Source organism: Mobula birostris, chromosome 2 (genome assembly GCF_030028105.1).
Source record: "Mobula birostris isolate sMobBir1 chromosome 2, sMobBir1.hap1, whole genome shotgun sequence".
In the NCBI taxonomy this organism is placed as follows: Eukaryota; Metazoa; Chordata; class Chondrichthyes; order Myliobatiformes; family Myliobatidae; genus Mobula; species Mobula birostris.
This window is the reverse complement of record NC_092371.1, coordinates 177,913,806-177,941,166: the sequence shown is the minus strand read 5'-3', so window position 1 is coordinate 177,941,166 and position 27,361 is coordinate 177,913,806. Positions and strand designations below refer to the sequence as shown.

At 43.2% G+C, this 27,361-nt stretch overlaps 1 protein-coding gene across 8 annotated transcripts in view; it reads left to right on the top strand.

Annotated features, from left to right (window-relative positions):
* arhgef10 (Rho guanine nucleotide exchange factor (GEF) 10) overlaps positions 1–27,361 on the top strand; it is a 230,160-nt gene that overhangs the window by 138,300 nt on the left and 64,499 nt on the right. For all 8 annotated transcript variants that reach the window (XM_072251142.1, XM_072251141.1, XM_072251138.1 and 5 more), the window contains 3 exons: positions 3,168–3,313; positions 15,303–15,478; positions 24,453–24,568. In XM_072251142.1, coding sequence (XP_072107243.1) covers positions 3,168–3,313; positions 15,303–15,478; positions 24,453–24,568 — 438 coding nt within the window. The remainder of the gene's footprint in view (positions 1–3,167; positions 3,314–15,302; positions 15,479–24,452; positions 24,569–27,361) is intronic.

Genomic DNA, 27,361 nt, shown 5'->3' with positions numbered 1-27,361 from the left:
AGTTCAGCACAGAGAGTAGAAGGGCTGAAAGATCTGTGTCCTGTGAATCTACAATTCTATGAAGGTTTTAGAGGGATTTGTGCAAAACGTGGACAAATGTGACTATTTCAGGTAAACACTTTGGTTAGCACGGATGAGATGGGCCGAAGGGACAGTTTCCATGCAGTACATTTCTATTACTCTAAAGGGATAAACTTTGAGTGCGTCTCTGGGTAAAGCTCATATGTTGTGGGTCCTTGATGCTTCTCTGGATGAACGATAGCGTATTGGTCGTAATTCAGAAGGTATCAGCAATAAGTTCTTTTAAGGAGTTTCTCTCTAAAAGCATCCTTGTTGCATCTGGTACAGAAAAGACTGTCCTGTGCAATGGTGTGAAGCAGCTTCACAGAGATCCCCAGTGGATGCATTTATTTTGTTGGTAATTTCTCGCCTGAAGTCATAAAAGTCTGTCAGCTTCCCAGAGAGGAATCTGATTAAAAATAATTATGAATGAAAAGCAGGCAATCTTTGCTTCTTTCTCCATAGATTATTACCCATTATATTCCCGGGGCTTCTGCACTGGAAGTGATCAAAAACTGATGTTTGCCGAAATGGTATCTGAAACATATTATAGCATTTCTTATTCAATCCAACCTCGAAGCCAACACATCTGACAGTGACCTTTCCTGGGTCGCTTGATGACAAGACTGAGATGAGGTCTGTCAGAGGAGGCTAGCTGAGCAGGGAAGCCTGGCATAGATTCCATCCTGTGTACTCGGTATATCGTGACCTGCTCACCACTACACAGTGGCGGTAAATGGCATCTTGTTAGGGTATGTCCAATCATAAGCAAGGGAAAATCTGCAGATGCTGGAAATCGAAGCAACACCCACAGTGAATGCTTAAGGAACTCAGCAGGCCAGGCAGCATCTATGGAAAAGAGTACAGTCGACGTTTCGGACTGAGACTCTGCAACAGGATCTTTTCCGTAGATGCTGCCTGGCCTGCTGAGTTCCTGCAGCATTTTGTGTGTGTTGTTAGGATGTGTATTTTTTTAGAGATGCAGCTTGGAACAGGCCCTTCCAGCCCAATGAGCCAGTTGAGGTCCAGCAACCTCCCAATTTAACCAATCCCAGGACAATTTACAATGACCAATTAACCTTCTGGTCAGTACGCCTCTGGAATGTGGGAGGAATCTGAAGCACCCAGAGGAATCCCAGGCACACACAGGAAGAATGTACATACTTCCTTACAGAGGATGCTGGAACTGAACCGCATTCCAGAATGCTCCAAGCTGTAATAGTGTGGTGCTAACCATTACGCTACCATGGCTCCCCAAGTAGCAGGCATGGTGAATAGGGTAGTGGGTCATCAGTCAGAGAAATGGGTACTACATCTGTTTCATGGAGTCACAGAGTTATTCACCACATTCTGGCTGAACTTTCAGCCCATCTGCACTAGTCCCATTTGTCTGCATGAGGAACATATCCTTCTGCACCTTGTCTATTTAACAGTCTGTGAATGAGCCTCTTAAATGTTCTAATTATATATGACTCCACCAGCTCCTCTGGCAGAGAGTTCCAGACATCAGCCACTCTCTGTGTAAAACCTACTCCTCAAATCCGCATGACATAGGAGCAGAATTAAGCTGTTTGGCCCATCAGGCCTACTCTGCCATTCCAATATGGCCGATTTATTATCCCTCTCAGCCCCATTTTTTCTGCCTTCTCCCTGTAACCTTGACGCCTTTCTTATCAAGCACCTTTCCACCATCAAACTCCACTTTAAATATACTCAATGATTTGGCCTCCACAGACAAGAAATTCCACAGATTCACCTCCCTCTGGCTAAACAAATTTCTCCTCATTTCTGTTCTAAAGGGATGTTCCTCTATTCTGAGGCTGTGTCCTCTGGTCCTAGACTCCCCCACTTTGAAAAACATTCTCTCTGTATCCACTCTATCCGGGCCTTTCAATATTTGATTAGGTTTCAATTAAATCCCTCCTCATTCTTCTAAACTCCAATGAGTAGAAACCATAGAAACATTACAGCACAGAAACAAGCCTTTTGGCCCTTCTTGGCTGTACCGAACCATTTTTCTGCCTAGTCCCACTGACCTGCACCTGGACCATATTCCTCCATACTCCTCTCATTCATGTACCTGTCCAAGTTTTTCTTAAATGTTAAAAGTCAGCCCACATTTACCACTTTATCTGGCAGCTCATTCCACACTCCCACCACTCTCTGTGTGAAGAAACCCCCCCTAATGTTCCCTTTAAACTTTTTCCCCTTCGCCCTTAACCCATGTCCTCTGGGTTTTTTTCTCCCCTAGCCTCAGTGGAAAAAGCCTGCTTGCATTCACTCTATCTATACCCATCATAATTTTATATACCTCTATCAAATCTCCCCTCATTCTTCTACGCTCCAGGGAATAAAGTCCTAACCTATTCAACCTTTCTCTGTAACTGAGTTTCTCAAGTACCGGCAACATCCTTGTACACCTTCTCTGCACTCTTTCAACCTTATTAATATCCTTTGTGTAATTAGGTGACCAAAACTGCACACAATACAGGCCCAGAGCCATCAAATGCTCCTCATGCATTAACTCTTCATTTCCAGAATAACTCTCATGAATCCCCTCTGTCTCTCTCCAATGCCAGCACCCAAAACTGCTCACAATACTCCAGATGCAGTCAGACCAATGCCTTATACAACCTCAGCACCACATTCTTGCTTTTATATTCTAGGCCTTGTGACGGTGTCGGGCAGCACAATAGTGCAGCAATTAGTGCATTGCTTAACAGTGCCAGCTATAAGATCCAGGTTCAATTCCCACCACTGACTGTCAGGAGTCAGGACGTTCTCCCTGTGACCACATCGGTGGCCTGGTTTCCTCCCACATGCCAAAGGCATACAGTTATGGGCATGTTATGTTGGCACCGGACATGTGGCAATACTTCAAGCTGCCCGGCACAGTCCTCGCTGATTGATGCAAACAACACATTTCACTCTTTGCTTTGATGTACTTGTGACAACTGAAACTAATCTTTGTTTTACAGCAGTGCAGCCAGATGGTAAATCCGACAGTGCCTCTGTTTGAAATTGTATGTATGCGTGCATGTGTGTGCGCGCACACGCGTATACATGCTGTATGTGTCAGTTGCATTCTGTTTCTCAATATATTGCAGCTTCTTCACAGTGGAAACCGATACCTCATCCGGTCGGATGACATGATGGAAACAGTTTACAATGAAAAGGGAGAAATGGTGAAAACGAAGGAGCGTCGACTGTTGATGTTGAACGATGTTCTCATGTGTGCCACGGTCAGCTCCCGGTATGTATAGGCAAGTCTGCCTCTTCTGCTTTGCTGTATCTGTTCCTGTTGAACATTGTTGCTTCGAAGTAACAGTTCTGTTCATTTTAATCTGATTAAGGTGGTTCTTGACCTTCAGTTTCTGTGTAAATAGTTTCCAGAAGCAAGTAAGGAAGATTTCTCCCCAGACGGTCACATTCTGTTCCTGCCTTATCACCTCTCTCCAAATGACCTCACTGAATTCTTTTTTTTTTTCACGTTGTCTGTTCTCTTTCTTCGCCACTTTAAAAAAGTTTACTTTTGCTTGATTGAATTATCCTAACGGGTCTGAGAGCACTCAAAATGACATTTGAATTTATCATACTGTAAGGCATTGTCTTATTCCATGCCCGACAAGTGATTGGGATTTTAGCAGTGCACCACTGACACCTTTCCATTACTGGGTCTCAGTTCTCTCTCCCAGTGTAAAGCTGGGCCAGCAAGGTCAGTCGTGGACCTTGTTCCCCCCACATCTCCATTCAGATTGTGCAAGATGAGATTGTAATCAAGTCAGCTTGAATTCATTGTCACGTGAGATACAAGTAGAGTGAAAAACTTGCTAGCAGCAGCAACGCAAGCGCCGAGGTAACACACAGAACGTAAATTATACATCAGTAAAGTAATGGAGTTTACTGTGTCTTTATTTTTGCACAATCAGAGATAAATACCTAAAACTCTGACAGACTTCTAAGATGTGAGGTGGCAAGTATATTGACTGGTTGCATCATAGCCTGGTATGGAAACACCAATGTCCTGGTACAGAAAAGCCTACAAAAATTGGTAAATATGGCCCAGTCTATCATAGGTGAAGCCTTTCTCTACATTAAGCACATCTACATGGAGCACTGTCGCAGGAAAGCAGCATCCAAGGATTCTCACCACCAGATTCAGGAGTAGTTATTACCCCTCAACCATCAACCTTTGAACCAGAGGGGATAATTTCACTCGACCCATCACTGAACTGGTCTCACTTTCAAGGGATCTTCATCTCATGTTCTCAATATTTATTGCATATTTTATTATTATTATTATTATTATTATCATTCTTTCTTTTTGTCTTTTAGGGTTTTTTGGCCCTTGGTTGTTGTCCAACTTTTAGGTGTGGTCTTTCCTTGATTCTATTATGTTTCTTGTATTTACTGTGATTGCCCACAAGAAAATGAATCTCAGAGTTGTGTATAGTGACATAAATGTACTTTAATAATAAACTTATTTTGAACTTTGAACAAATCTACACTGGTCCAAGAGATGGTGTGTAGTGTACCATTGCTGAGGTAGAGATAGGGTGTGCGGGTTGGTTCAAGAACCTGACGGTTGAAGGGAAAGATCTGTTTCTGAATCTAGTGGTGTGGGATTCAGGCTTCTTTACTTCTTGTTGACAATAACACTGAGACGAGGGCTTGAGCTGTATGGTGGGGATCCTTGATGATAAATGTCACCCCCATGAGGCATCGCTTCCTGCAGATGCTGTCAGTGGTGGGGACAACTGTGTCTGTGATGGACCAGATTATGTCCATTGTAGTAGCGAGTGAGAGAGACATCGTTGCAGGGTGGAGCCAATCGAAAAGAAGAAGCCTCATCAGGAGTGAGTCTTAAATTTAAGTTGTGTGAGAGAGAGAGATACAGAAACAGGAAGAGACATCATAGGGCAGGAGCCATTTGTGGGGGGGAGAATCAATTCTCATCGGGAATAATTTTTATTTGAGACAATAAAAAGAAAGGAGGTGCAAGCAGAGTGGTCATTGTTAGAATGGTCCAGTGTTAAAGTGGAAGGCTTTGGCTCAATAGGCTTCGGTGAGAACAGGCAGAGTGCTTCTGAGTCACTTGTTATAATTTATTTTTGATTGTAGAACCTAAATGTGAGAATTAAAATCAAAGGTATAATGCATTCGGCGAGAAGAGACTGATTAAGTGACTTAACTGAATGCAAAATTCAAAGGTTTCAGAGAGAAGACGCAGGTAAGAGCAGGTAAGCTTTTGTTGTTGTATGTAGGTCCCTAGTCCTTAATTCAGTATAGGCGGGATGGTAGCTAAGGTGGTAGAATGCTCCTCCTGCGAGATATGGGATTCCAGGGTGACTAAAAGCCTCCCTTTAACTACATCTGCGGAAAGTGCACCTGACTTCAACTCATGGCTGACAAGGTCAAGGAACTGGAGCTGCAGCTGGATATACTCGGGATCGGATCATCCAGAAGGCAGAAGACCTCACAGACAAAACTTTTACTGAGGGTGTCACACCGAGAGTGCAAGCTTCAGACTGTAGATGGGTGACCACCAGGAGGGGTAAAGGGAGTAAGCAGTCAGTGCAGGGTTTCCATGTGCCATTCCATTCAACAACAAATATACCCCTTTGAATGCTACTGCGAAGGGGAGGGGAGATAACCTACCACGGCAGAGCAGCAGCAGCCAGGCCAGTGGCACTGTTGCCGGCAGACTCAGCAGGGAAGGTTGAAGTCAGACAGAGCAATTGTGGTAGGAGACTTGCTAGTTAGGGGAAACGGACAGGAGATTCTGTGGCCACAACAGAGAAGCCAGAAATGATGTGTACCCTCAAAGATGCTAGGGTCCAGGATGTCTGAGAGTGGCTGGAGAATATTCTCAAGGAGGAGGGTGAGCAGCCAGAGGTCATGGTGCACATTGGCAGCGATGACATAGGTAGAAAGGGATAAGAGGTCCTGTGGGGTCCTGTGAAGTCTAGAGGGTTATGAAAGAGCCTGAAGAGTAGGACCTCCAAGGTAGTCATCTCTGGATTACTCCCAGTGCCATGTGCTAGTCAGGCCATAGAACAGATGATAGTAGAGGTGAAGGAGTAGTTGAGGAATTGGTGCAGGGGGCAGGGTATTAGGATATTGGATCATTGGAACCTCTTCTGGGGCAGGGGTGACCTGTACAAGAGGGACAGATTGTGTCTGAACTGGAAAGGACTAATGTCCTGGCTGGGAGGTTCACGAGTGCCACTTGGGAGGTTTTAAACTAGTTGGGCAGAGGTATGGGAATCAGAGCACCAAGTCAAAAAGTGGGCAGTTGGAGAGGAAGGTAGATGTCAGGGCCAGTAAAAACAGGCAGGAGCAAAATAATAGATATGATCTGACAGAAGGTTTGAAGTGTGGGTATTTTAATGTGAGGAATGTTGTACGTAAAGGTGATTAACTTAGAGCTTGGATCAGTACATGGAACTGTGATGCTGCGGCCATTACAGAGACGGTTGAGGGAGGGATGGGAATGGATACGTGATGTCCCAGAGTTTCAGTGCTTTATAAAAGATACAGAGGGAGATAAAGAGGAGGGGGAAGTTGCAATAAAAATCAGGGAAAATATCACAGCTACTGTCAGAGGGAACATAATGGAGAGCTTGTCCACTGAGTCTATGTGGGCACAACTCAAAAGTAGGAAGGGTGCTATCACTCCAGTGGCTCTGTACTGTAGCCACGCCCCCCCCCCCCCCCCCAAACTCAACAATAACCACCAGGACATTCAGGAACACATACACAGGCACACAGGCAGTTTAAGGAAAAGTGTAAAAACAATTGGGTTGTTGATATGCAGGACTTCAACTTCCCTAATATAATCTGGGACCTGAGTACAAGAGATTTATATAGGACAGATTTTGTAATGTGCATCCAGGAAGGTTTCTTAATTCAATATGTGGATAGTCCAACAAGAGGAGGGGCTGTACTGGATCTGAGGTTGGATAAAGAGCCTGGCCATGTGACCAACCTTTCAGTGGGTGAGCAGTTAGGGAACAGTGATGAAAAAGCCTTAAATTTTAAAATAGATATTGATAAGGGTAAGTATGGACTTTGTGGGAGAGTATTAGATTAGAAAAGATCAAATTTTGAGAGCATTAGGCTGGAACTGGAGTAAGTTAATTGGGAACAGCTGTTTTTGGGCAAGTCCATATCAACATGTGGAGAGTGTTTAAAGACCAACTGCACAGAGTACAGGGCAGGTATATTCCAGTCAGAAGAAAGGACTAGAATGGCAAGGTAAGAGAACCTTGGATGTCAAGAGAGATGATGAATTTAGTCAAGAAGGAAGAGGAAAGCTACCTATGTAAAATTTATGTAGCTAAAATCAAACAGAGCCCTTGAGGATTGTACAGAAGCCAGCAAAGAACTGAAGAAGGGAATTAGGAAAGCCAAGAGGGGCCATGAAAAGTCCTTAGCAAGTAGGATTAAAGAAAATCTGATGGCATTCTAAACATACATCAAGAGCAAGAGGATAACAAGAGGGTAGGACCACTCAAGAAGAAAAGGGGGATCATTTACTTTGATGCAGAGGATGTGGGTGAGGTCCATAATGAGTACTTTATATCAGTATTTACTAAGGAGGATGACATGAAGAATAGAGAGTTCAATGCCGTGAGTATTAATATGCTAGAGCATTTTGAATTAAAGGAGGAGGTTGTGTTGGGTCTCTTAAAAAAAACATGAAGGTGGATAAGTCCCCAGGGCCTGATGGGGTATACCCCAGACTATTTAGAGAGGCAAGAGAAGAGATTGTTGAGGCTTTGACCAATATCTTCATACTCTCTCTAGCCACAGGTGAATTCGCAGAGGACTGACAAGTAGCTAATATTCCATATTCAAGAAGGGAACCAGCAGTAATCCTGGAAACTATAGACTGATGAGTCTCTGTTCAGTGGTAGGGAAGTTACTGGAGGGAATTATTTAGGATAGGATTTATTAGCATTTGGAGAACCGTGGCCTAATTAGGGAAAACCAGTATGGCTTGTACAGGGTAAGTCATGTCTTATCGATTTGATTGAGTTTGTTGATGGGGTGATGAGGGTGATTAATGAAAGTAGAGCTGTGGATGTTGTCTACATGAATTTTGACAAGATCTCCCATGGGAGGCTCATCCAGACAATTAAGATGCATGAATTGTTGAATTGACCGTTTGGATTTAGAACTCGCTTACCCATAGAAAACAGAGGGAGTGGTCAACAGGAATTATTCTAGCTGGCATGGTGTTCCACAGTGATTGGTACTGGGGCCTCTGCTTTTTCTGATGTTTATAAATAACCTGGTTGAAAATGTAGATGGGTAGGATAGTAAGTTTGCAGATGATTAGAAGATTGGTAGTGTTGTGGATAGCGTATAAGACTGGCAAAAAAAATACAGTGGTATATAGATCATTTGCAGATATGGACAGAGAAATGGAAGATGAAGTTTAACCCTGCCAAATGTGAAGTGTTGCACCTTGGTCAAATGTAAAGAGACAGTACACTGCTAAGGGCAAGATAGTTTGATAGGGTGGTTACAAAGGCATATGGCATGCTGGCCTTTATTAGTCTTGGCACTGAATTCAAAAGTCAGGAAGTTATGTTACAGCTTTTGGAGTATTGCACATAGTTTGGTCACCCTATTATAGGAAGGATGTCGAGGCTGTGCAGAGGGTGCAGATGAGGTTTAACAGGAGGCTGCCTGGATTGGTGGGTATGTGCTACAATGAAAGGTTGGACAAACTTTAGTTGTTTTCTCTGGCGAAGGCTGAAGGGAGATTTGATCGAGGTTTATAAAACTGTGAGAGGCATAGATAGAGCAGACAGATAGTATTTTTTAGTTTTTTCCCAGGGTTGAAATACCAGAGAGCATTTGGTTAAGGTGAGAGGGTATAATTTCAAAGGAGATGTGAGGGGCAAATTTTTAACAGAGAGAGTGTCGGGTGCTGGAGTGTGTGATGGTAGAGGCAGATATATTAAGCACTGTCAAGAGACATTTAGACAGGCATATGAATGTGAGGAAAATGGAAGGATATGGATATTGTGTAGGCAGAAGGAGTTAGTTTAATTAACCATTTGATTATTAATTTTTATAGTTCAGCACAACATTGTGGGCCAAAGGGTCTGTTCCTGTGCTGTACTGTTCTACGTTCTATGTTCTTGTGTTCCTGTGCATTGGAATTGCTGTACAAGACTTCTACTGGAGTATTTTGTGACATGGCAAATCTACTGGATTCCCGAGGCAAGGCTTTGTTACTTAGGTGCTGTGTAATGATTTAATCTGTATGACCAGTATGCAAGACACTGTTTAAAAAAAAAATGTTCAAAGTAAAATTTATTACCAGAGTACATACATGTCACCACATACAACCCTGAGATTCTTTTTCTGCAGGCATACTCAGCAAATCTATAGAACAGTAACTATAAACAAGATCCAAGGACAACAAACTGTGCAAGTGCAAGTATAAGATAGCAATAAATAACGAATATGAAATAACAAGATATGTGAATCGTTAAATGAGTCTACTTATCCCCTTTTGTTCAGGAGCCTCATGGTTGAGGAGTAGTAACTGTTCTTAAACCTGGTGGTGCGAGTCCTGAGGCACTTGTACCTTCTACCTGATGGCAGCAGCAAGAAAAGAGCGTTGCCTGGGTGGTAAGGATCTTTGATAGTGGATACTGCTTTCCAGTGGCAACATTTCATGTAGGTGTGCTCAGTGGTTAGGAGGGTTTTACTCATGATGTACTGATGAGCCAATTCCTAACTCCAACTTGTCATGAGGCAGAGTGGTAACACTTTGGCTTCGGCTGGGTAGGTGGACATTTTTTTCCCCCTTGCATTCTATTTTCCCCCTTGCATTCTATTTTCAGAGGAATAGAGAGCTAGGGTTAGTACTTTGCTCTGTGTGTCAGATGTGGGAATCCTGGGATTCTTCCAGTCTCCCAGATGGTCACATCTGCGCCAAGTACACCGAGATGCAGCTTCTGAGAGACCATGTTAGGGATCTGGGGCTGTGGCTTGATGACCTACAGCTTATTAGGGAAAGTGAGCAGCAGATAGATAGGAGCTACAAGGAGTTAGTCACCCCGAGGCTGCAGGAGTTAGATAAGTGGGTGGCAGTCAGGGAAGAGAAGGGAAGAGCTAGAGTAGAGAGCATCCCTATGGCCATCCCCCTCAGTAATCTTGTCTGGTTGCTGCTGAAGGAGGTAACCTGACAACCACGGTGATTGGGTCTCTGGCACTGAGCCTGGTTCCATGGTGCAGATTGGAGAGAGGAAGATGAGCAATGCAGTGGTCATAGGGGATTCCGTAGTGAGGGGAATAGACAGAAGGTTCTGCCGGCCTGATAGAGGTACCCATATGGTTGCCTCCCAGGTGCCAGGGTACGGGGTGTCTCAGATCAGGTGCAGAGTATTCTGAAGGGAGAGGGTGAACAGCCAGAATTCTTGGTACACATTGGTACCAATGACATAGGTAGAAAAAGGGAGGAGGTCCTGAAGAGAGAATTCAGGGAGTTGGGTCGGAAGCTGAAAAGCAGGACGTCCAGGGTGGTAATCTCAGGATTGCTGCCTGTGCCACGTGCTAACAAGCGCAAGAGTAGCATGATCAGGCATATTAATGCATGGCTGAGAGACTGGTGTAGGGGGCAGGGCTTCAGATTCCTGGATCATTGGGGCCGCCTCTGGAGGAGGTATGACCTGCACAAAAAGGACAGGTTATACCTGGAGCCAAAGGGGTCCAATATCCTAGCAGGCAGGTTTAATAGAGCTGCTAGGGAGGGTTTAAACTAATTTGGCGGGGAATGGGAACCGGAGTGATCGGGCTGAGGAAGGGGAAAACAGAAATAAATCAAAGATAGCGTGCAACAGAGATGATAGAAAGGACAGGCAGGAGATGAGGCATAATCACAGCCAGTGGCATGAGCTACAGGGCAATAGAGACGTGATGCAGTTAAAACAGAAAGCAGTGAATACTGGACTAAAAGTGTTATATTTGAATGCACACAGCATATGAAATAAAATGGATGATCTTGAAATTCAGCTACAGATTGGCAAGTATGATGTTGTGGCCATCTCTGAAACTTGGCTAAAGAATGGCTGCCATTGGGAGCTGAATGTCCAAGGATATAAGGTGTATCAGAAAGATAGGTTAGTAGGCAGAGTGGGTGGTGTGGTCCTGTGTATAAGAAATAATATTAAATCATTAGAAAAGGATGACATAGGATTGGAAGGTGTAAAGTCTCTATGGGTTGAATTAAGAAATGACAAGGGTTAAAGGACCCTAATGGCAGTTGTACACAGGCCTCCAAACAGCAGCCGGGATATGGATTACAAATTACAGCAGGAGATAGAAAAGGCATGTCAGAAGGGCGATGTCATGATAATCGTTGGGGATTTTAACATGAAAGTGGATTGGAAAAACCAGGCCAGTACTGGACCTCGAGAGGGAATTTGTAGAATGTGTAAGGGATGGCTTTTTAGAACAGCTTGTTGCTGAGCCCACAAGGGGAATCAGCTGTGCTCGATGAGGTGTTGTGCAATGATCCAGAGGTGATAAGAGAGCTTAAGGTTAAGGAACCCTTTGGGAACAGTGATCACAATATGATCGAGTTCACTTTCAAATTTGAGAAGGTGAAACTAAATTCCAATGTGTCGATATTTCAGTGGAATAAAGGAAATTACAATGGCATGAGAGGGAAACTGGCCCAAGTTGACTGGAAAAGGACACGAGCAGGAAAGATAGCAGAGTAGAAATGGCTGGAGTTTCTGCGAAAAACGAGGGAAGTGCAAGACAACAATATTCCAAATAAGAAGGACACTACCGTGACTGACAAGTGAAGTCAGAGCCAAAGTAAAATCTAAGAGAGGGCATACAATGAAGCCAAAGCTAGTAAGAAGATAGAGGATTGAGAAGCTTTTAAAAACTTTCAGATTGAAACTAGGAAGGTCGTTAGGAAGGAAAAGATGGATTATGAAAGGAAGCTGGCAACTAATATCAAAGAAGATACTAAATGCATTTTTAAGTATATAAAGGGTAAAAGAGAGTTGAGGGTAGACATGGGACCAATAGAAATTGACGCTGGAAATAATGTAATGAGAGACACAGAGATGGCAGAGGAACTGAATGTGTATTTTGCATCCATCTTCACAGTGGAAAACATCTACAGTATACCGGACATTCAAGAGTGTCAGGGAAGTGAAGTTTGTGCAGTGAAAATTACGATGAGAAGGTGTTCAGGAAGCTTAGTGGTCTGAGGGTGGATAAATCTCCTGGACCTGATAGAATGTACCCTCGAGTTCTGAAGGAAGTAGCTGGAGAGATTGCGGCAGTATTAACAATGATCTTTCAAGAATCGATAGATTCTGGTATTGTACCAGATGACTGGAAAATTGCAAATATTACTCCGCTAATTAAGAAGGGTGGGAAGCAGCAGAAAGGAAACTATAGATCTGTTAGCCTGACATCAGTGGTTGGAAAGTTGTTGGAATGGATAGTTAGGGATGAGATTACGGAGTACCGGGAGGCACATGACAAGATAGGCCAAAGCCAGCTTGGCTTCCTGAAAGGATAATCCTGCCTGACTAACCTACTGTAATTTTTTGAGGAAATTACAAGCAGGGTAGACAAAGGAGATGCAGTAGATGTGGTGTACTTGGATTTTCAGAAGACCTTTGACAAGGTGCCACACAGGAGGCTGCTTAGAAGGATAAGAGCCCATGGAATTACAAGGAAGTTACTAGCATGGGTGGAGCATTGGTTGATTGGCAGAAAACAGAGAGTGGGAATAAAGGGATCCTATTCTGGCTTGCTGCCGGTTACCAGTGGAATTCCACAGGAGTCGGTGTTGGGACCGCTGCTTTTTATGATGTATGTCAATGATCTGGACTATGGGATTAATGGATTTGTGGCTAAATTTGCTGATGATACAAGGATAGGTGGAGGAGAGGGTAGTGTTGAGGAAGCAGAGACTTAGATAGTTTAGGGGAATGGGCAAAGAAGGGGCACACACTGGCTACCTGAAGTGGACACCCAACACAGACACTCATCAAAAAGGCTCAGCAGAGGTTGTATTTCCTACGTCAACTCAGGAAGTACAACCTGCCTCAGGAGCTGCTGATTCATTTTTATTCAGGGATAATCCAGTCTGTTCTCTGTTCGTCCATCACTGTCTGGTATGGATCAGCTACCAAACAAGACAAGAATAGATTCCAAATAACCGTCAGGGCTGCGTAAAAGATTATTGGTGTGAAGCTGCCCTCGATCCAGGACTTACATGCATCTAGAGTCAGGAAGCGAGCAAGCAGCATCATTGTAGACCCATCACACCCTGGACGTCACCTGTTCCAACTCCTTCCTTCTGGTAGGCACTTTAGATCACTGTATGCCAGGACAAATAGGTACAAGAACAGTTTCTTTCCATATGCCATCAGTCTTATGAACACTTGAATTTTAGTCTATTATAAATCAAGTCCACCTGTACATACAGAGGTATACCTCATTGCACATAGTTCACGATTATTTGCACTATTGTTTTGTTTGCTTTTTGATTCTGTACAGCAAGAGCTCAGGGAAACTGGCATCAAATTCCCTATATGTGTCCACATACTTGGCAATAATAAAGGATTCTGATTCTGAAATGAAATGCTATGTTGGAAAGTGTATGGTCATGCACTTTGGTGGATGAAATAAACGGGTAGACTATTATTTAGATGGAGAGGGAATTGAAAATGCAGAGATGCAAAGGGACTTGGGAGTCCTTGTGTGGGATACACTAAAGGTTAACCTCCAGGTTGAGTCGGTGGTGAAGAAGGTGAATGCAGTGTTGGCATTCATTTCTAGAGGTACAGCATATAAGAACAGTGATGTGATGTTGAGGCTCTATAAGGCACTCGTGTGACCACACTTGGAGTATTGTGTGTAGTTTTGAGCTCCTTATTTTAGAAAGGATATTCTGACATTGGGGAGAGTTCAGAGAAGATTCATGAGAATGATTCCAGGAATGAAAGGGTTACCATATGAGGAATGTATGGCAGCTCTTGGGCTGTATTTCCTGGAGTTCAGGGGAATGAGGGGGGATCTCATAGAAACATTCAGAATGTTAAAAGGCTTGAACAGATTAGATATGGCAAAGTTCTTTCCCATGGTAGGGGATTCAAAGACAAGAGGGCACAGTTTCAGGATTGAAGGACATCCTTTTAGAACTGAGATATGGAGAAATTAGTTTAGTCAGAGGGTGGTATATCTGTGGAATTTGTTGCCATGAGCGGCTGTGGAGGCCAAGTCATTGGGTGTGTTTAATGCAGAGATAGATAGGTTCCTGATTAGCAGGTCATCAAAGGGTATGGGGTGAAGGCAGGGGAGTGGGATGACTGGAGGAATTGCATCAGCCATGATTGAATGGCGGAGCAGACTTGATGGGCTGAATGGCCTATTTCTGCTCCTATATCTTATGTCTTATGCTACCTTCTTGCCCCAACCCTACCACCTCTTGCCCTGCTGCTCTAGTTCCCACTCCCCTGCCACTCTACTTTAATTCCTCCTGCGTAGCATTAGCAAACCTGCCAGTGAGAATATTTGATCCCCTCCAGTTTTATTTGAAACTGAAATAAATTCAAAAGGACCTGCAGTGGTCCACTTGGTGACTAGAGGTTGTCATAGTTAGTCGTGTTGCTTTCCTCTTCCTGGATTTCATAGTAAAGTTTACAGCGGTATCTCCAGTGATCTGTATTTTCATGAAATCATTGTAAACTGGAAAAATCTATCTAGGGATAAATAGATCTATCTACCTAATGGTATAGTGTACAGCATGAATTCATGTAGCCAGTGTGTGTGTCTATATGTGGCTTCAGTGATTTGATTGTGTGTGAGATAATATAGAATATTCCAGCATAGGAACAGGCCTTTCAATCAATGACATTCAAGATTCAGAATTGTTTAATGCCATTTCCAATACACGAGGGTAAAGGAGAATGAACTAATTGTTACTCGGGATCCGATCCAGCATAAAGAACACAATAAAAAAACACAATAAATATAAAATATTAAAGCATCTTTGCTGATCATACACAATGAAGTCTGTGCCTCAACTAATAAGGCAAGCATGCCATCTGTTTTCTTTACTGCCCCATTGACCTGTGCAGCCTCTTTCAGGGAGCTACACACATGGCACGTTTCAGCCTTTCTTTTGCCAAGACTGTTCGGCAGTGGTACCTGCCTTTGTGTTTACTCACCCAGTTTCATTTCAGACCACAGCACGATAGCAGTGGGGCAGTGTCTTCAGGACTGAGGTACTTACTGAAGTGGAGCGTCCCGCTGAAGCAGGTCGAAGTGGTCGAGTTCAGGAACAGTGAGGACCTGGCAGAGAAGAATCGTTTTGTACCACCACACCCTGGAGAAAAGATTGTAATTAGCACAAAGCCAAGTAAGTCCACTTTCCAGCTTCGATTCTTCTGCCTGGTGACTGATATCCTACTCTTGGATATATGAACCTACTCCACATAGAATATACTGTATAACTCACGAACACATAGAACAAACACTCTGTGACCACTTTATTAGTTATCTCCAGTTGCTAATAAGGTGGTCTTGGAGTGTATTTTCGTGGTCTTCTGCTGCTGTAGCCCATCCATTTCAAGGTTTGACATGTGTATTCAGAGATGTTCTTCTGCACACTACTGTTGTAATGTTCCCCCACCAGAGGTCCTTTTCAAGGTGGTTAGTCCACCTTTGGTCCCCACCTGGCACTCAGCTCTCACCTGTGGCTCCCTGTAGCTGTGTGCATGTGATAGCGGCCACACCCCGAGCAACGGCTTTGACAAGTCGGCTAAACCAGGTGATGGTAGCTGACGGGTCTGAAACCCTCAGTGAGATAGGAAGTTGTCTATCCCTGCATGTGAAGACAGACTCCGGCAGATTGAACGGACGAGACCAATGGAAGGTCCAACGGTCAAGAAGGTGGTCTCTGCAAGTGTCGTGGAACATGTAGAGCACGACAAGACACCGAAGATGTCCTGGTCATCCACTGCGCCTAGTCCCATCTCCAGCCGTCTTGACTCTTGTCTTGCCACTGGATCCAGATGGGAATTGGGAAGAGAGAGTGAGGCTGACGCTGCTCAACTCTCCCTCACTTAAAACCAAATTACGCGCTAGTCTCAACACCATCATAATGGTGTCAAGGTCCTCATCGACGTCGACGATGGACGAATGCAACTGTTGTAATGCATGGTTATTGAGTTAGTGTCATCTTCCTCTCAACTTGAAACAATCTGGCCATTCTGCTGTGATACTTCGCATTAAAAAAGCATTTTCATCCACAGAACTGCCACTCACTGGACATTTTCTTTCTGTGTTTCTCAACCCATTCTCTGTAAACTCTAGGGACTGTTGTGCATAAAAAATCCCAGGAAATCAGCAGTTTCTGAGATACTCAAACCATCCCATCTGGCACCAATGGTCATTCTATAGTCAAAGTCAGTTTGATCACATTTCTTACCCATTTGGACGTTTGGTCTGAACAACAACTGAAGCTCTTGACCATGTCTGCATGCTTCTCTGTACTGAGTTGTAGCCACATAATTGGCTGATTAGATATTTGTATTAACAAGTAGGTGTACAATGTAGATAATAAAGTGGCCATGGTGTGTATAACTGGTGTATAAACCTATTCCACATAGAACATATGGTATAATAGATAACAGGGTCCTTCATATCAGTATAGAGTGTAGTCTGCTTTGTGAATGCAGATTACCAGCAAAGAGATTAAAATATGTTGGTTTGATCGGCTTTTTCAGTGAAATTTAGTAGTTATAATGTTGACCTGCCTGTGCTTGTTTCACCCTTTAAGAACAGTGTTGACAAGCTTTTGCCCAGATGTAAAATTAGAGCACATGAAGTCTGTCAATCATTGTCAGTCATTCCTTTCAGCTAATGTTGGTTCTGCCTCTGTGCATTGAATTGTTAATAAAACATGAGCTCGTATGGAGTTGGGGAGATCTGTCCCTCTCCAGGAATACAGATGCAGCAGATCTACACACAGCTGTTGTGCCAGGGTGGAGCCACCTCCAGGATGGGTCAAGGCTACAACAAAGTGACAGCGAATGTCATAGAGCACAACACCGAAGCAGGTCATTTGGCCCATCTAGTCCATGCCAGACTATTGGTCTACCTAATCCCATTGACTAGATATGAACCATAGCCCTCCATACCCCTCACATCCATGTACCTAACTAAGTTTCTCTTAAAAGTTGAAATCAAGCTTGAATCCAGCACTTCCATTGGTAGCTCGTTCTACACTCCTATTGCATCCAGAACATCACCCTTTGGTCCGTTAGACTTGTCTTCCACAGTGAAGCTCAACCCAAAACAGTTCTTCAAAAACTCAACTATTTCTACATTACCCAATATTAATTTCTCTTTGTCATCGTCCAAGGGACATATGTTCATTTTAGCCACCTTCTTCCACTTTATATAATCATTAAAAATACTGCTTTTTTTGTATTTTGTGCTAGTTGACTTTCATAATATATCTTCCCTTGCCTTATTTCTTGCTTAGTTGTTCTTTGTTGCTTTTCAAGTCATTAAATGCTCTAAGTTATCCAGAGCCTCCTCTCTCCATCCTGACTGTCCTTGTTTTAACTGGAATATACTTCTGTTGAGCATTGTGAAAGATCTCCTTGAAAGTCATCCACCGTTCCTCAACTGTCTCACTATGTAATGTGTGTACCCAGTCTGTGCTAGTCAGTTCGTCTCTCACTACATTGTAGTTACCTTTGTTGAGAAATAATTGTGATTAAACAGATTATTGATTGTGGAACAGGGTAAAACGTTGGCACAATATTGTGGGCTGAAGGGACCTTACTGTACTGTGCTGTACTGTCTTATGTTCTATATTTTCCCAGGGGTTAATTGGCTAATAGAAGGGGGCAATACATTAAAGTGTTTGGAGGAAAATATAGCAGATATGTCAGAAGTTTTCCACAGACAATGATGGGTGGGTGGAATGCCCTATCAGGCATGGTGTAGTGCAGCTACATTAGGAACATTAACGAGACTCTTAGAAAGGCACATCAATGATAGAAAAATGAGGGCTATGTGGGAGGAAAGGGCTAGATTGATTTTAGATTAGTTTAAAGGGTCAGCACAATATTGTGGGCTGAAGGGCCTGTATTGTACTGTAACCTTCCATTTTCTGAAGAGAAATGTAAAGTAGTGAAATGCCAATTAGTAGGAAATTTCCAGTTGATTAGCAGTAGTATGGTTCAGAAAAGCGCTGATGTCCAACATAACTGGTCGGTTCTGATATGAACAGGGAGAGAACAAATTACTTCAGCTTGTAGATAGACAGGAAGGCTGGAGTGGGTCTACACACAGATGCTACTCCTCAATAGAGCAGTAGAGGAGGGTACAGTCAGTAAAGAGTTGGGGTTGGGTGGAGAATTAAACTGACCTGCACTGAAAGCTCTGGGTCACTCCCACAGGTTAAACACAGGACCCTGACAACATGGGCCACCTAGTCAGGCTACCTTTCAAATCTGTCTTTAACAGTGAATCTTATTGAAATTTTCCTGTGCTGAATTATTAAACAAAAATGGCTCTGACATTGCACTTAATGTAACAATGTCTTATTAATGGATTTTGCCAATTTTATGATATCAATGAAATTTGAAAAGATGGTTTATTTCACTCAAACTAAGAAATGCTCCATGAAGTTAATTTCAGACTGTTATGCTTCTATTTTTTAAGGTCATTTCTATCAGGAAGTACTTACAGTCTGACACAGCATATTCCTGGAAACATTGTGCCAACTCATTTATTTTATTCCCTTTCACTTCCAAGTTTATGATAAAATAGAAAAAAAAGTTGATAGATGAGCTGTTGACTGCCAATGAATCACTCTTGTCAGGACCAGAAGCAAATTCTAGTACAATGGAATGCAGCAGATTCACTCTGAGGAAGCCTATTGTACAATTTCACTTGGAAGATTTAATATACCAAGTACCCTCAGGTATATACTGCAAGGTGTGATAGAAAACTCTTTTTCACAAAGTTGTGAAGAATGCAGCTATTCAGACAAACCTTTGCTTCTTCTTTAATTATTAAGTCATAGAGCACTACAGCACAAAAAAAGCCCATCTAGTCCATGCTCAAACATTACTCTACCTAATCCCATCAACCCATACCTGGATCATATCCCTCCATACTTCTCCCATTGTGCAAAGTAATCTCAAATGTTGCAATCGAACCCACCTTCACCACTTTCACTGGCACCTCGTTCTGCACTTGCACCACCCTCTGAGTGAAGAAGTTCCCCTTAAATATTTCACCCTTTACTTATAAGCTCTGTTCTAGTCTCACCCAGACTCAAACTCAGGAAAAAGCCTGTCTGCATTTACTCTACTCCTACCCCTTATGATTTGTATAGCCCTATTACATAATTTATTTAATTTTTGTAATTATTTATTATTTCTCCTGGTTGCATGGAATTTACATCAACTTGTTTTTAAAAAAAATATCAGTTATAGAATTGTGAATGTAAAACAGAAAGAAAGACTTGGTAAATGTTTTAGAACCACTTTGCATTACATTGTGCAAATAAAGTCAATACATAACATTAACTGGTTGAGATTTAAATAATTAGTTTTATTTTTTAAATTCATAATGTAAATGCTTTAATGGAGCTTGTTAATATTGTACTCAGTGACCACTTTATTAGGTACACCTGTATGTCTGTTCATTAATGCAAACATCTGGTCATGTCAGCAACTCAACGCATAAAAGCATGCAGACATGGTCATGTGGTTCAGTTGTTCAGACCAAATCAGAGTGGGAAAGCACTGTGATCTGGGTGACTTTGACTGTGGAATGACTGCTGGTGTCAGATGGGGTGATTTGAGTATCTCAAAAACTGCTGATTTCCTGGGTTTTTCACACACAACAGTGTCTAGAGTTTACAGAGAATGATGCAAAAAAAACACAAAAAAAAATCCAGTGAGCAGCAGTTCTGTGGGCAAAAATGCCTTGTTACTGAGAGTGGTCAGAGGAGAATGGCCAGACTGGTTCAAGCTGTCAGGATGGCGACAATAACTAAAATGACCTCGCGTTACAATAGTGGTGTGTAGAAGAGCATCTCTGAATGCACGACACATGGCACTTTGAAGTGGATGAGCTACAGCAGCATCGGGCCACAAACTTACACTCAGTAGTCACTTTTCTAGGTGCATGAGTTACATAATGATGTCACTGAATACGTAATCCTGATATGCACCATGAGGGCCTGATATTCTCCAGTAAACTGACACTCACTCTGAGCAAGGTCTCCCGTCTCTGCTCAGTTATTTTTGTTGCTTTAAGGATGAAGAAACACATCCTGTGTTTACAGTTAGGGAAGAAAACCTTTGATAAATCTCCTTCTTGGTATTAGCCCTTTTGTATTGTATGTAATAAATGGCCAATTTGTTATTACGGACAGGATTGCAAGTAAAACAGTCGTTTCTTTGTGCACTCTATAAATTACCATGCAAGGCACAGCAAGTATATGGGCCTGGTCACCGCAAGTTTAGACCCTGAATTAAATAGTCCAAGAATGAAGATTCAAGATTGTTTAATGTCATTTCCAGTACACAAGTGTAAAGGAGAATGAAATAATTGCTACTCCAGATCCAATGCAGCTAAAAAACACAATAAGATTTAAAAAAAAACACAAGAATTAATAAAACACAATAAATGTAAATACATAAGATAACTTATAAGCATAGATTGATTGTATGTCTATAAAGTGACACGAGGTACAGGAGTATCTGTACACTAGGTGATTGACAGGAAATGATAAAGTCATAGATGTTGGAGTTGTAGAAGGATCAAAATAGTTAATGAGGTTGAAAATTATTAGTGTAAATTGAAGAGACAGTCCCATACATGGTCTGCACCAAAGTTATTCATTGAGAACATATGTTTGAGACCAGTTCATTGGCTATATTTAAGAGGGAATGAGATCTGGCCCTTGTGGCTAAAGGGATCAGGGGTATGGAGGGAAGGCTGGTACAGGGTTCTGATTTGGATGATCAGCCATGATCATACTGAATGGCGGTGCAGGCTCGAAGGGCCAAATGGCCTACTCCTGCACCTATTTTCTATGTTTCTATGTTTCTGTGGTGCTATAACAAAGTGCTTGATTGTATGGCTGACGTGGGAAATACATCACCTTCACTCCCGTTGACATCTCTTGTCAGATAGTAAAGTTTCCCAATGTTTTATCATGTTTTTGAAGTTGATATAACAATAACAAAAACGGAACCTTTAAATCTCAAGTCATTATTCTGTTGGAATTCTGTTGCGTGAAATGCATTATTATGAAACTATTTAAAAGGGAAGTTTTTTTTAATGTGTTGATGGAATTGAACAATCATCCCACAGCAAAGATTAAGATTGGCTTTATTTATATAAACATGAGTGAAATACTTCTGTCTCCCGGAGCAACACACACAAACTGCTGGAGGAACTCAGCAGGCAGCATCTATGTTAAAGAGTAAACAGTTGATGTTTAGGGCCAAGACCCTTGATCAGGACCCCCATCATGCTTCTGTCCCCCTTCAAGAAGGCCTGAAAGCTCTCCACTTCTTTCTCAATGTAAAAGCCAACCAGTTACCCCTGCACCACCACCCTCCTCCGTCTAGCGGAATAGGTCATCACCCTTAACAATTTACTTTCAGCTTTTCCCACTTTCACCAGACTCTAGGGATGTTCCAAGTCTTCCCCAGTAATGCTCCCCTACTCTTCCTCCACTACATTGACAACTGCGTTGGTGCTGCTTCATGCACCCATGCTGAGCTCTTCAATTTCATCAACTTTGCTTCTGACTTCCACCCCGCCCTTAAATTCACCTGGTCAAGGGTCCAGCAATCTCACCTCTTGCCTCTTTCAATAACCTGAGGCCATCAGGCCCTGGGGACATCCAGCTTAATGCTCATTAGCAGGCCCAGCACTTCCCCCTCCTTGACCTTTAAATGTCCTAACATATTTATCCTATATGTTGATGAGACTCGTTGTAAATTGGAGGACTGCTTTATTGAGCACCTTGACAAAGGTTGGTGTGACTGCCAAAAGCATAGCTTCCCAGTGGCCAAATATTTTAATATCCATTCCTGTTCCAACTTGTTGGTCCATGGCTTCCTCTTGTGCACGATGAGGCTGCCCTCAGGGTGGAGGAACAGCACTTTATGTTCTGTCTGAATAGCCTCCAACCTGATGGCATGAATATCGGTTTCTCCTGTTTTAAAAAAAAATTTCCCTTCCCTCTTGTTCTATTCCTCACTCTGGCCTCTTAACTCTTTTCACCCGACTGTCACCACCCCGTGGATCTCTCCTCTCCTATCGGATTCCTTCCTATCTGGCCCTTTACCTTTCCTACCCACCTGGCTTCAGTTGACAGCTTCCAGCTATCTTCCTTCCCCTTCCCACACCTTTTTATTCTGGTGTTTTCCCTCTTCCTTTCCAGTCCTGAAGAAGGGTCTTGGCCCAAAATGCCCACTGTTCATTCGTCTTCATAAATGAATGGGCATGACCTGCTGAGTTTTTGTGTGTGTGTGGTGAAATGCGTTATTTGCATCAAATTAAATCAGTGAGGACTTGCTAGGGGTGAGCATGCAATTGTCATCATGCTTCTGGTGTCAACGTTGCATGCCCACAACTCACTAATTCTAGCCAGTACATCTTTGGAACGTAGAAGGAAACACAAGCACTCAGTGGAAACCCAGGCGGCTACGGGGAGAATATACAGATTTGAAACCGGGTCACTAGTGCTGTAATAGTGTTTCAGGTTCAAGTTCAAGTTTATTATCATTCAACCATCTGTCTGATACCACTAAATGAAGCAATGTTCCTCCGGACCAAGGTGCATAACACTGCATATATAGCTTGCATACAACACATAAAGTGATGTTACTACAAATAAATTAACATATAATAACGTACATTTTACGATGCAAGTAAATCATATAATGCTACTGGTGCTTCATATGTGATGAGACCTGTCTGGAGGCAGGGAGTTCAGTAGTCGTATGACCTTTAAGGAAGAAACTCTTTTTCACCCTAACAGTCCTTGTCCCAATGCTACAGTACCTCCTGCCCGATGGTAGGGGTTTGGACAGATGTGAGGGATCACTGACAATGTAAGGGCCCTGCGTGCGCAGCGCTCCTGATAAATATCTGTGACGGGTGGAAGAGAGATCCCAATGATCCTCTTAGCAGTCCTCACAATCTCTTGCCAGGACTTGTGGTCATGTGCCTTGCAATTCTATTACGTGCACTCCCAGAAAATTGGTCCTCTTAGCTCTGTCCACAGAAAAGCCACTTATGCACTATGAGGAGTGGTCAGTCTGCACCTTCCTAAAGTCCACAATCATCTCTTTGCTCTTGGCAACATTGAGACTCAAGCATACACAGCCACTAGACTGCTGTGCTGCCCCCTTATTGAACCTTGTTGAAGTGAGTGGTGGGGGAGCAATGGTAGCCTTCCCTGATGTAATGATCTCTCTAGCTCCATCACTATCACCAGATTGGTTTTGCTCAATGTCTTCTCAAATATGTAGTAATGGCCTGAGATAATGGCCACCCAGATATTGGTGTCAGCTCCAATGAATTGTCCCTGGCATTCTGTGTTAACCGAGTAACATTGTCCGGGCTGCTGCTTCTTTCTCTGCAGAGCAGTGTTATTTTGTAAAGGTGCGTGATTCCATCATCAAGTCAGTGGGGTTTAACTCACGCCGATTGGAATCTCAATGCTTTTGTTGCTTTTCATTAGGGAGTTCTAAACTATACTGTACCAGACTTATTACTGTCCCACAAAGAGAACCATGTCTTGGTATCTTGCTAAGTACAAACCTCGTGGGCTGAAGGGCCTGTTCCTGTGCTGTAATGTTTGATGTTTTGATGTTCTATGTATGTCCATCAGCCAACCTCAGTATCCGGGACCCTGACCCAACCATTCTTGGACCATGGACATTCAGGCACTGTAGGATGGTGACCCTCTAATGGAGGCAGAGTGGCAAACGACCCGCTGTGTTTTTGTGTTATACAAGGGTAGAAAGTGTTATAGAACCAAGAGAAAGTTAACAAGAAAATTGGTCTTCAATTTACAGACAGAAGAAGCTTGAGAGACTGGTGACCCTGTGTATAATTTGAAGAAACACCATCTGTTTCAGCAATCCAGTATACACTCATACTATTTATTTTCCATACAATGACATTGTGACTTCAGTCCATGGAAAAATAAAAAAAAACTATGTGTTCTGAATCAAGTTGTCTAGCCATTCGTAGCCAGGCCCTGTTGCCTTCAGTGGGATGATCTAGTGTACTCCAATTGTCTCTGTTACAAACATATTTCTATTTCATTCTTCCAGATAAGCTGTACATGGGACCGTGCCAATTGTATCAGGACCTGGAAAACCTCATGCATGACTTAAGTGTGGTTGGCCAGATTACACAGCTGGTTGCTACTTTGAAAGGAAATTATCAGGTACAGTAAAATTTATTCTTTCTCTCAGAATGCTTTTTTTCCCTAACCCAAGGCATTTTCATGATCATCTTTTCAGTGACATTGCCTCACTTAACCGAGACTGGGTGACTGATTTGCAGAACACAGGTGTCCACAGTGACCATCCCCAGCTCTGCCACCACCAAAGTTTTGTTACTCTGACACCAAGCTCTTAACTGTTTACCTGTGCTAAGCTTTACTGCATACAATTTCAATTATATTTTATTAATTTACTTATTGTGTAATATTTTGGTTTAAGTACTGTGTGTGTTATGTTGTGTGGATGCATCATGGTCTAGAGGAATGTTGTTCCGTTTGGTTATATATTTGTATATAAGATGACAATAAACTTGAACTTGAGTTCTCGGCTGCATGTTGTTTTGAAATCCCTTCCCCATTTCCACACCAACCAATCTGTCCTCGGCCTCTGCCTTGCCCACCCCCTCCCTGCTCTGCCCTTTCCCCTCATAATCCCTTCCCCCCCTCCACCTTCTCCCTCTCCTCCCTCGTAACCCCTTTCTCCCTCTCCACCCTCTCTCTCTCCCCTCATAATCCCTTTCTTCCTCCCCTCCCCCTTCTCCCCTCCCCCTTCTCCCCTCCCCCTTCTCCCCTCCCCCTTCTCCCCTCCCCCTTCTCCCCTCCCCCTTCTCCCCTCCCCCTTCTCCCCTCCCCCTTCTCCCCTCCCCCTTCTCCCCTCCCCCTTCTCCCCTCCCCCTTCTCCCCTCCCCCTTCTCCCCTCCCCCTTCTCCCCTCCCCCTTCTCCCCTCCCCCTTCTCCCCTCCCCCTTCTCCCCTCCCCCTTCTCCCCTCCCCCTTCTCCCCTCCCCCTTCTCCCCTCCCCCTTCTCCCCTCCCCCTTCTCCCCTCCCCCTTCTCCCCTCCCCCTTCTCCCCCCTCCATCTCACCCCCTCGTCCCTCACCCCTGCCCTCCTCCCCTCTCCCCCTCTCACTGTACACCTTCTCCCTCCTTCCTCCCCGTTCTCCCTTCTCCATCTCTCCCTCCCTCATCCACCATCCCCTCTCTCCTCCCCTCTCTCCTCTCCCTTACCCTCTCTCTTTCTATTTCCCTCCATAGATGCTGCCTGATCTGCTGAGTTCCTCTAGTGTATTGTTTTTTGGGATATCCAGTACAAAATCTAAAGGAGCTGTTTCATTGGTCTCCATTTTCTTTTGCCTCCTTTTAAGTAATTTGGACCTTAGTTCCCTGATCTTTTAAAAATGCATCTATCTCCACCTTAAATAATCTAATTGATTATTAGATTGTGGACTGTACAAATTCCTGAGTAGATTCACCAACACCCTGAAAGGAAGTTTCTATCTGTCTCCAGTTTAAATGTTCAATCTAGAAACGACGTCCCCTTGTTCAAGATTCTTACTGGTTAAAGCAATTTACCATCTACACCATGTCAAGCCTCTTTTTGATTCGTTGCTCCTCATTCTTCTAAAGTCTAAGACCCGATGACTGGAAACTATTAAACACTGGCTGGACTTCAAAGCTCCCATTATATATACAAACCCCTTCACGGTTTGCTGTGTCAAGTCTCTGAGGTCTCTTTTAGTCTCTAATCGTCTTCAGATCAGGGGAAGCCCAACCATGGAATTTTATCCCTTTACCTCTCGCTGTGTTTCCATCTCAAAGTTCAAAGTGAGTTCATCATTGAAGTACCTATATGTCAGCACATGCAGCCCTGAGGTTCATTTTCTTGCTGGCATACTCAATAAATCCATAGTAGAATCACTGAAAGACCACACCAACCAATGTGCAAAAGACACCAAACTGTGCATATACAAAAAGATAGAAATAAATAAAGAAACAAAAAATATCAAAATAAATATTGTAAATAAATGTGTCCATAGGTTGTGGGAAAATTTCAGTGATGGGGGTGAGTGAAGTTATCCCCTTTGGTTCAAGATCCTGATGGTAGCGTAGTAATAACTGTTCCTGAGCCTAGTGGACTGAGTCCTGAGTTCTGAGGCTCCTGCAATTCCCTCCTGATGATGGATGCTGCTTTCCTGCGATGACTCTCTATGTAGATATGATCAGTGGTGGGGAGGCCTTTACTGATGATGGACTGGGCATTATCCTGTACTACTTGTAGGATTTTCTGTTCAAGGGCATTGGTGTTTCCATACCAGACTGTGGTGCAGCCAGTTAATATACTCTCCACCACACATCTATAGAAGATTGTCAGTGTTTTAGATGTTGTGCTGAATCTTTGCCTACTCTTAAGGAAGTCGAGGTGCTGCTGTGCTTTCTTTGAAATTGCACTTTGGTGCTGGGCCCAGAACAAGTTCCCTGAAACTGTAACAGTGAGGAATTTAAAGTTGCTGACCCTCTCCACCTGTGATCTTCTGATGAGGACTGTCAATAATCAGCTCCTTGATATCGCTGACATTGAGTAACAGGTTGTTGTGGTGCTATCACTCAACCAGATTTTCAATCTCCCTCCCATGTGCTGATTCGTCACCATCTTCGACTTGGTCTACAACAATGGTGTCATCAGCAAACTTGAATATGGCATTAGATGGCTCACATCTCCCAACCTTCGTCCAAGGTACTGCATGAAACTAGCCTCCATGAACAAGCTGTTAGTCATCAACCTTGTGGATTGATGTCGGTCTTGTTCTGTGAGACGTTATTTTGGAGCTAGTTGTAGTGGTAATTGTTTTGTATTAGGTTTTAAGAATATGGTGTAACATAGGTGGTTGCTACTAAAAACATTCAGAATCAGAATCATTTATTTATTACGTGTACATACAGTGAGATTCGTTGTTTG